Source organism: Opisthorchis viverrini, assembly GCF_000715545.1.
Source record: "Opisthorchis viverrini unplaced genomic scaffold opera_v5_16, whole genome shotgun sequence".
NCBI lineage: Eukaryota > Metazoa > Platyhelminthes > Trematoda > Opisthorchiida > Opisthorchiidae > Opisthorchis > Opisthorchis viverrini.
Window position 1 is genome coordinate 1,490,046 of NW_008751672.1, and position 10,904 is coordinate 1,500,949.

Here is a 10,904-nt window from a genome sequence, read left to right on the forward strand (position 1 = left end):
CGGTAGAATGCATTGTGGCTTATTCTGAATTATTTGGGAATCGCCTCCGTTTTTTATCCCCTCGCAGCTCATCAAATCCAGTTTTACGTTTCACGGTGGCGATGCTGGTGGAGATCATCGTGCTGCTTTTCACAATCTCATTTACGATGATCGACACAAGTGGCTGTAAGCTATTCTCGTTCTGTTTATTGCATCTTTCGCTGAGCATCTTTGCGTGCATCTCATTTCTGCGCTTTCTCTGGATAGGGATGAGGTGCTATTCTCACTGATCCTTGTTAGGTTGTGTTCGTAATTCAATATGACATCAAGGTTTTTTCTTTTATTAAGTTTCACTGATTGCTAATCAGGCGTCTCTGCTTCTAGAATCCCTATGACCAACAAGTCTAGCGTTACGATCTCTGTTGCATGACAGTTGCTCTCTTATACTAACTGTGAAGTTTTATAACATTCTTTTGATTATATAATCGGCAGTTGGCAGTTACAAGCCAGACGCACAATTAGGTCAGACTTGGTCGTTAATAATGCAATTCTTCCTCGAGGGTACCGTAAATTCTTGTGGCTTAGTCGCCTAGATGATTATCGGAAAAATACGGCTTTTTTCGCAAGGTCGGTTCGCCTTCATCCTCTATGAACGGGCAAAAGTCCGCAAGTTCTTGAGCACCCGTAGCGCCCCTCCTTGACTGGGAAGTCCTGACAGGCAGGTCTGAAGAAGGTCCGAAAAGTCCGTTGCAGCACTGGCTGTCAGATAAAACATTGGAAATCCTTGAACCTCGGAGAAGGGTCCTCACCGACATCAAACATAATTCAACCCGACAAACTCAGGCACCGTATCACACTCATGGTGTGCATCGACCATGAAGCCTGGGAGACATGAAGGGTTTAGGAAACGGAAGAGGCCCGGAAAGCTTGAAGTGTTCGAACACTATTTCACTTAGTCCTTGCTACCGGAAACCGCCCTTGAGGGAGAAGATCAAGGATCAAAGTGGCGTGAGGACCTCCAGTGAAGAAGGTTGCCTCGACCGCTGGACCGGGCAATTTGAGCAACAGTTCTCGTGGCCACTAGCTGTCACTCATCTGGAGCCTACAGCGGAAATGGAATCCTGGACGGTGAGCCTGGAACGATGGATTGTGAATATGGAACCCTGTACTGTCTGGAAGTTTAATGACTGTACACATTCTCAGGGGTTACTGAGCTCCTGACCCGGATGCCCTCCCACCTGTATTGTTCAAGGATGGTTGGGAAGTCCTCAGTCACTGCTTATCTGATTCGCTTGCCTGCATTCGGAAAAAGGAGACTGTCCCAGACAAATAAAGAGAATCGGTGATAGTGACCGTTTTCATGAAACAAGCTCATAGTGAATGTGTTAATCACAGAGAGATCAATTCCACCCCAGTCGGGATGAACCTTTTGACGTCACTCCTCAGTCTTCGCTTCATAGTGGTCAGAGAACGCTGACTCTAGAGCAGTAGGTGAGGTTCCGACCTGTTAGAGGGTGTGCTGATCAGATCTTGGCATTCCGTCAGGTGTTAGAACAACGCTATACGTATAAACGTCGGAGGCATTTAACTTGCTACCGAAGAAAACCTTGTCGGTCTGGAATATGCAGACGACATAGTTTTTACCCTCGAGAATGGGAAAACGGACCTGGTTTTTTGAATGTACCGACAAAAGTCATTCCGTCCTGTAGCATGCACTTTGCGCCCACAAAGTGTAAGATCCTGCAGCTGGACATGCAGGCACTTAGAATTCACGGAGAGGCACTTGAAGTTGCAAAACGTTTTACGATGAGATTGCTTTTTTTCTGTGCCCAATTCAGAGTGTAGTAAGCAGAGGTGGTCAACCCTTGATCTGGCCAAGGGGTGTGAAAGGGATTACGAAAAGTGTGGTTACTGTTGGTCCAACTTCCAAGATGGGGACCGCGTGATCCCCACTGTGCCTGGTTTGATACGTTGAAACATATGGCTGTTAATCGATGTCACCAGCGTTTCTTTTTATCAGTTTCTCTCCAGATTGCCTGAATGAGTGTCTAGAAGTTTCTGGTAGACTTTCATTAGTTCCCGTCAACTTTGACCCTTTTTTCCACAATATGGCTTTCAAATAAATCATGGTTGTACGGCAGCGAAGCACCAGTGTTGAACAATGGTGTTGTTCTGCCGATGATGAGGTGGGTGATGATGATGATGATGGCAGGTGGATCAGCCGATCGGCACAATCGAGACGGATACTGGGTCGTCGTTCGAGATGTCTGGCAAACCAATCAAGGTTAATCATTTTTGCCCTGTTCAGACTTGGCAGTTCAGATGCACTTAGCCTGCGCTGGTAGAATAGTAATAACACGCTCTCCCCGCGCGTCATAGTCCAAACTTTTTGTTATGGCCACGGATATGCGTTGCCAATGAACAAAGTATGGGTCCAGTGCTCTCTCCCTTTGGTGGGGACTCACCAGACGAATTACTCCAGGACACGGAACTCGCCACTCAGAGGAGAATAACGTGAATGTGAATTTCAAAATTGAGTGGTCAGATGTTTTCCTCTCCACAAATCAGGTACACTTATTCAAGCTGTCTTCCTGTGCAGTATCCATGTTTGACGAGGGGGTGACCTACATTTACCCACTAACCGTTTACTTAATTTCAAAGTTGGATATTTTTGATCCCGATACTCAGTTCTCCCATTGAACATCGATTTTCAGATCCCGGCATCTTCTTTGCAATAACAATCATCAGTGTGGTTCTCATAAACTGTGAGTTCTGGCATCTGAGGCCGCCACGTTTTCTATTTTGTTTCTGTATTTGCGGTCTATTCTGTGACAACGTAAGGTTCTTCCTTGCGCATGGCGCGCACTGTTTTTGCGAATTTCATTTTACTCTATTTCTTATAGTGCCACTCTCTTTCAAAAGAGCCATTCAATGTGGTTTTCATAAGCGCAGGTCACCATATATGTTCTGCTCTAACGTTCTTAGATATTCAGATATTTGTCAACATTTTCAATGAATACTCAGTAATTGAAAGGACGGGCGAGTGAGGTTCAATTGCAGTCTTGATTCTGGCTAACTCGTTAGTAAGTGTTTCACGTTTGATTTCTCTCATAATATGACACGAAAAGTTCGCCCTTCAGCGCTTCTGCAGACAGGGATTCGAAAAATTCACCCTTCATGTTTATTTATTAGTAAATACTTTATATACTAGTATCCTCGCCTGAAGATGTGGAAGTTTTGACCAAGTTAACGTAAGATCGGTGTGTGCCAGTTGACGCGACCCTACCCGAAAACGATTAAGTTCGGAGGCATGGGACACGTGACCGTCGAGTACTACATGGATAGGACATTGGAGAAACCCAATGTCTATTAAGCGTCATATACCTGAACCTATTCAACCATCCTCAAACAATCGGTGCATTAAGTCTAAAACTGCGTGCTATTTGCTTTGCCGTCGAGAAATTATCACATAACAGTCCAACAGAAGAATATCACGTGATGTGCGACACACTATTACGTCAACAGGTTTTCCCGATACGCACTAAGAGTAGTTTGTTTTCCTGCTTGCTTCAGAGTGTGGACATTGAAAGCAATCCAGCAGCCTGGGTGTCCAGGTTTGAAGACTGATCCCACGACGCCTAAGGCTGTCGGTCCCAGCTGATGCGCAAATTTCGCGGCTAAGATCGATACAAGACAAATGCGATTGTCAGTCCTAACAAGTAGGCCTGTAAGGAGATGGATGGAGGGAGAAAATTATTTGAGATAGAAAGTAACCTGTTTTCGCTCACCCGCCTCGCTATGTGCAGCAACTATGACTTGATGATTACGCGACAATGAATGTGGCATGGTAATAGTACACGGGTTTAGATACAGCTAGGGAGCTCAAACCAACCAGAGCTTTTATCTCAAAAGCCCGACCACAAGACAATGGCTTTTTGTAAGAAATGCTAGTGCATTATATTGGTCACGGCCGTCACACCACTATAGTCCAGTGTCTTCGTGACAAAATTACAACAGATGGCATTTCTATGTCACAGTCATTGCCTAACTCTCCTTTACACCTTGGATACCTCAGCCTCGATAGTCTAGTCTAACTATTGCTTCCGACGCACTTTTCCGATGCTCTCTTTTTCATCAATAAGCGAAACCGCAGCACCTGATGGCAGGTGCCTCAGTAGCTTATGAACTGAGGGGACTTCAAGTTCTCTTGGCCTTCGAAAAACAGTCAAAACAACTACAGGCCTACCCCTTTTGAACGCTTCTGTTCTACCTTCTGTCTAGCTTCTGTCTACCTTAGTAGTGCCATCACTGTTTGCATCTCTAGATGATTTCTTCCGTGTTCTGACTGCTATTGTCCCATGATACCAAACAGCATCAAAGACTGTTGCACGGTAAAAAAATATCGCCTTCCGTATCTGGTTTGAGTTGACGGAAATGAGAGGTGATAATACTGCCGCTTGGCAAAGGCAAATGGAGTCGATCATGGAGAATCTGACTGGCATTGCAATGATTGACTTTCCAGCATAGGATCGGCTGTTGACTGAAAACACTGCTAGATAGTGATGCCAACCGATTTCAGTGAATGTTTGGAGACATAGACATCCCCAACTATTTTTCGCTAAGTCGGCATTAAGCTGTATCCCTATCCTATTTTCTTAGGCTGCAACGGCACTTGGACAGTATTCGGCTCCGGTCGATTATATAACAGAAGAAGCTGTCGACACATCACCATTTATATCACGGTTTTTCTAGTATCCAACTACCCAGCTGCGATCCCTTTCATTACTACGACATTCTTACCGAAATATTCTCGCTGGCGCCTCCTCTAACATTGTTTCCGTGCCTATCCTTTATAGGCTGCGTGGGAATTCACCAGACCTTGACCTTTGGGATGGCTGCTGTATTACCAATGAAGTATTCGAACGCAGTGGTTGTTGGATCGGTGAGTTGAAACTCATTTTTACCTGACCTGAAGCTCCTCGTTCGCACTGCTACCGTTTAGTGTCGACGTTGTTTCCGTTCCACGCTGACAACACTAGTTTCTTTCTTCACTCCTGACCGAGTCGATCAGTGTCGACGTATCTGGCGGTGGTGAAAGCAACTACTCGGTTCTACTCTCCTAATGTCTAAGGTTGTTTTTGGTTGTAGGATTTTCAGTTCGTCAGTGCTGTGTTTGAGATGAGTAGAACTATACCCATCGCGGTGGGCTCTCCCAAGAATGAAAGCCATCCACAATGTTTGCTCTCTAGTGTGCGGTATTGCTCCTGTCGTGTAGTGCCAGGTACAGTGGTGCTCGCTTTGTCGTTGGAAGATGCTTTTTGGGGAGACCGATGTGTGTAACTCGATGCCCGATAATATATTACTTTCGTTCAATTCCATGAGAGCTTTTTTTACTGGATTAAATTGCTGTTATTTCACCCAAAGGCGAGAGTCACCCGAGAAAGGAGAACCACATTCAAAATTTTGGAGTCGTGACTTCTCGCTCGTCATTTTTTGTGCGGTGTATCCTGACACTGAGATCACCCTTAGCCGTGAATTCACGATGTTTTGAAAACGCAGGTTTCCAACTTGACAACAACAACATATCTTCAGTCATTCTCAGGTAATCGCCTCCACCCATATTGACCACCACCAAACATCCAAACACTAGTAACTTTTTTGTTTTTTATTTTTCAGAATGCATGTGGAACCATCATTTCCATCGTCAATATACTCACGAAATGGTTGGCTACCGGTAAGTTATTGAGGCATTTTATTCAATCAGCGTTTTACTGAATATCCAGTTGTGTATCTTATCGGTGCTTCTGCATGCACTGTGGTTTCTTGGTGCAGCGTGGACACACCTTTGTCCCAGTTAGGTCTGTAGTTCTGCTTTTCATTGCCATCTCTTCTGTTTGGCTGCATCTCAACAGCTGAAAGACCGTTTCACGAATTCCAGGTTCCCTCTTTTGGTTTCCACCTTCAGTAGCCCTCTGTTTTTCATTACCATCTCTTCTGTTTGGCTGCATCACTCTCAACAGCCGAAAGATCGTTTCACGAATTCCAAGCTCCCTCTTTTGGTTTCCACCTTCAGTAGCCGTACTGTATTTTACCTGCCATTCGTAAGTTCTTCGGATGCATTCTTAGACCTACTTATTATAACCACGATAATACAACAGGAATTGTAGGAGCGCTTTCTATGTGTACTATATAACTGCACAGCTTCCAACTGTCGGCTACTTTCGACGCGTTGATGTTGTGACTTGCTTCCTGCTCCGCCCGCTATGGTATATCAAAAGGCACGGTAGCTCTACACAGCCCTTTATGGAGACAAAGGAAAATTATTAGAACCGTATTTATAGGGTAGTCACAGTGTTCCACAAGGTCGTGCCAGAATCTCCGTGAGGGGACGAGAAGCGTCGAGTCAAAGGTGCTTGACTCGAATTGGCTGGCATTCTGACCAATCAGGGCATGCCTTCGTCCTGCACGTGACACACCCGTCCTAATGATGTGGTGTTCGGTCGTTAGGGACGGCTAGCCTCCGCACAGTTGAGCCACAGGTCTCGCCGTTGATATATTGGAAATTCCAAGACTCACAGCGGTGCATTATTTTATTCACAGTCAGCCTTAGCTTCATGCCACGTTCCTAATCACAGCAGCTTCGGCGCTACCAGTAAGGTATGTGAACTCACATACGTAGAAGATACCGGATGGGAAACGAAAGAGGGGAAGAAAACTAGTTAACGGAAGAGTGAGCGAAAGACAACTGATAAATGGGATATGCCAGGGTAATCCAGCAAGCTGGTGGCTACGCGTCTATGTGTGTGCTACAATTTTTAGGGTGTTTCTATACGTATGGAAGACTGTTGCCTACCGATGTTGTGGGATAGTGCGGCGGGCCAGGTTTTCAGTTGACCGCCACTCTGTTTCCATTCAGATTGGGACTTGACGACTAACACTTAGGAGGTACCGTTTTATTTTTCTGTGGAACAAATATGTATTACCAAGGAAGAATGGACCGTTGGCCATAGATTCCCTGTAAATCACGACACAACCTGATAAATGTAATAACGCATTCCTCAAGCTGGATTGAGGACTTTTTTGAGTGCGAACACTTTCACATGGGGACGGGCTGTTCACTTTTAGCTTTGGCAATATGTTTAAATGTTGATAGCTCGGATGAGTTAATTGGCTGTCGCCCAGGTGGGAGTTGATCTATTCACCGAGTTTGGTAACTGGATTGCAAACGTTTCGTCACCATGTAAAGTGACACCAAACGGCTCACTGACAATGTCTCATCGCATGGTGACGAAACGTTCTCACTGCGGTCCCCAAGCTCGGCAAAGACTTTAACAGCCATCTTATCAGCGGCCAACAGTCAGCGTAGGTAAAAAAGAAGACACATCATTGTCATTCAGTGATGGAGGAACGCATCGAGGAATTTCAGTTAAAGCCAACCTAATTGAAAATTAGTGATACAGAGGTCAACAGTAAGAAGGTGATAATCGTACAACAAACTGTGTATGGCCGCACACCGCCCTAAAAATGGAGGTAGTGAAAAAGCGTATGGTTCGGAAATTGTAGTTAGTTGAGGTCCAAAGATTTGAGTTTCAGGGGAAACAGAGATGAGGTGGAGGATAAAAGGTGGTGGACCGGGTTTGCGTTTCATTTCAGTCCACGGATGGTACACTGGGCGTTCGAACTCGCGTGACTGAGTGGAACGGGGTATTCTAATAGTTTGTGAAAGACGGACTTTCAAACTTAAGGGCTTTGTGTGGCGAACCTCATAAACCTGCTATAAGCTGGTCGGTAGTACTACCCCGGATGGTAACTTGAGTCATCTGCCACCTGGAAATCACTCTCCTGTATATTAATTCCTTCCTTGTTTGGCTATATTGGATGTGTTCGCCGCTAACATCCGAAGAGTTTGAATCAAGGTTAAACAACCGATACTGGGGCGTTGTGGTCAATAATTGTGGTTCATCCTCGTCAATGGAGCAAGTCTTCAGACTTATTCGTTGGGTGTGCTATCACAAATCCCCATCTGTGCACGTTCCGGGTGACTACGGGCTTACGAACAACATTGTCACGCTGTATGTAGTGCCCACCTTGCATCTGGGCTACAGTCTACTTTGATTCGAAGCATAATGAATTGATGCAGCGATCACTCAGCTTCACAATATGTGACTACGCAGGTGACTTGACGTCCTCTTGACTAAATATGCGCCAATGAGTGACACTATGCGGTTTGATACTCCCCTTCATTTACTTCCAACGTCGATGTTTGAATTCAGTTTGCATATCCTTTTTCACAATTATGGTAGCTTCTGCTCCACTTGCTGCACGCATACTTTTCGCGCTGTTACTGCACCTCGTCGAACTACCCGTATCAACACTCTACCTAACCAATATATTTCCGGGCTCTGTCCCGAATTAACCGTCAGTATTCTTATCTTAGCTGAGTCTCCATTGTTTCTTCGTTCCTATGTTTGTCTGCGTTATCCCTCTGGTGTTGTTTTTGCATTATTTGGGGCGAGATGGCCCAGTTAGTAAGAGCGCGAATTTACTGAACGGAAGGTCCGTGATTCGACTCCGACCTCCACCTCTCGACTTCCCCTGTCTAGGTTTGGGTAGCCTGGAATTATCCCAGCCCTCGTGCTCTCTTCTGGTGGCATGGCAGCTAGGCACCGAATGGCTGCTACAGCTGAACACGTTCTTTCTATTATATGGAAGAAGTGTGCCAGACGCTTTCACGGTGGGGTTTCGTTCCACACAGCTTTGTGCTTTGTGCTAAGCGCCGCTCTGCTAATATTTTCACATCCAGAGGGAATCACCAATCAGACCTCACAGTGTTTTTTCTGTCCCAAGCATTTCGATTCATCTTTTTTCCCAGCGATTAACGCACAGATTTCGCTACTCATTTGTACCCCATCTTGATGCAAAAAGCCAACCTAAAAAACCTGTTACTCTCGTGCACATCTGTAGCTATTATGAAGGGCCCTAGGATCTTACGCCTAGTTAAGTGGTTCATCAGTTGGGCGCAACAAAATGTTCCACATTTCATAATGTGGGCCACCATCTGCGCGATCATTCACTCTATCTATGGGATTCTCCTCTCTGATCACGCGGATTTAACACAGTCGCGTCAGCCGAAGAGAACTTCTCTTTGAAAGTCGACCATGAAGCGCATCGTCCGTTCTGTTTTCCGGATAGCTATTACGGAATCGTTCTATGCCCACTAAATAGTTCGTCCTATACTTCCCGGATTTACTTTCTTTGGGAATAGAAAAACGAACCATTGTTTCTTTACGGTTTCCTCCGTCGGTAGCCCCGTCAAAGATGGGATACGATTGTTAGTCGTCCGAAACTGAATTGGGTTTGTGTGGATTATATTTATAACAGACTTTTCCATATAACAGACATACCAGTCTCTAGCCGCCTCTCTCCTCTTTCCCTCCATCTTGACAGTGCAGGGACGAACACGGAAATCAATCATTGTCGCCGCGATCGCCTACTTCCTATCGGCTATCGCAATTGTGATTACATGTGTGATCACATTTTTCTGGCTGCGGCGTTTGGTGAGCCTATTTCTTCGCTTGGTCCTGATTAATTTTCGTTTGACTTGTTCATTCTATCCTATTGGTCATTGGAAGTTCAACCAATCAGGTGTAGGAGATAGGTTGGTTGCCCCGAGGACAAGAATCCGCAGAATCTGGTTTTAAAGATCTCAAGATGCCTTTAACCTGTCTATCATACTGGCATACCTATCTTACATTAAGCTTGATGTGTTTTTAGGTGGGACTCCGATCCGGTTGTTTAGGGGTCGGAAGCCCATGATGATGCGATGGGTTGACTACAACAGTGAATCGAGATGTCTTAGTGGCTGAGGCGCTGACCGGAAGGTCCATGGTTCACATCCACCCTCTACATCTTGACTTCTCTCTACGCTTCGGCAGCCGCCCCTTGTCCTTCCTTCGGGTGTCACAGCCGCTGGACGTCGAAAGGGTACTGCAGCTCTGAACCCGCAGTACCTCATCAGGTCATACTTGGTGTTCGTATAACAGTTCCGAATCTATTCTGTTAGGATGATCGGAAAGCGTCCGATTTGGAAATGTGCACAGCTGTGCACTCCGCTTCTTCGATTTTGTGGAGAATACTTGATGTCAGTCTCGAAGCGGCCTTCAAATCCAGCGACCTCAATGAAGAAACCCAGCAAGCGATACGTCAAACCGCTGTCCCAGCTATCATGCGAAACAAAACACACAACGCTTTATCCACTAAAGAAAAAAGAGCAATAAACAGCCTCAAAGCGGATGAAACCATCGTTATTTTACCAGCTGACAAAGGGAGAATGACAGTCATTCTGGAGAAAGCTGAATACATTGACAAAGCTAATGCTCTACTCAATGACACAACCACATACCGCCGTCTGCAGAACGACCAAACCGCGAAACTTACGAACAAGATAAACATAACCCTGAAGAAACTCAGGGATTTTCACAAAATTACAGAGGAAGAATACTGGAGAATGAAGGTTCGTGACTCAGAAGTTGCCCGATTCTACGGACTTCCAAAGGTTCACAAAGAAACGGTACCATTACGCCCAATTGTCTCACTACCAGGAACACCCACGTACAACGTTTCAAGAGAATTATGGAAGCGGCTGAAATATCTAACCATTGGGTCCCAATATTCGATCAACAATGCGGGACAGTTTCTGGAGAAACCCAAAAACGTGAGAATCGAAGAAGACGAAATAATGGTGTCCTTTGATGTAACCTCACTGTTCACATCGGTTGATTTGAATGCAGCACGGACGACGGTCGCCGAACTCCTGGACAACCGCGGAAACATCAACGGAACGCTCGGAAAAGAAGAAATATGTGAACTACTAGACCTGTGCTTGACAACCTACTTTGAGTTCAATGGAGAATATTACGAACAGA

The 10,904-nt window shown here is 45.4% G+C and overlaps 2 protein-coding genes across 2 annotated transcripts in view; one reads left to right on the forward strand and one right to left on the reverse strand.

Annotated features, from left to right (window-relative positions):
- T265_01490 (hypothetical protein) overlaps positions 1–10,904 on the reverse strand; it is a gene marked incomplete at both ends in the record, with an annotated part of 19,676 nt that overhangs the window by 6,502 nt on the left and 2,270 nt on the right. The window contains one exon of the mRNA XM_009165531.1: positions 3,522–3,704. Coding sequence (XP_009163795.1) covers positions 3,522–3,704 — 183 coding nt within the window. The remainder of the gene's footprint in view (positions 1–3,521; positions 3,705–10,904) is intronic.
- The window catches only part of T265_01491 (hypothetical protein), a gene marked incomplete at both ends in the record, with an annotated part of 30,104 nt that overhangs the window by 6,195 nt on the left and 13,005 nt on the right, over positions 1–10,904 (forward strand). Inside the window, 3 exons of the mRNA XM_009165532.1 lie at positions 4,836–4,921; positions 9,394–9,536; positions 10,043–10,732. Of these exons, the coding sequence (XP_009163796.1) occupies positions 4,836–4,921; positions 9,394–9,536; positions 10,043–10,732 (919 nt within the window). The remainder of the gene's footprint in view (positions 1–4,835; positions 4,922–9,393; positions 9,537–10,042; positions 10,733–10,904) is intronic.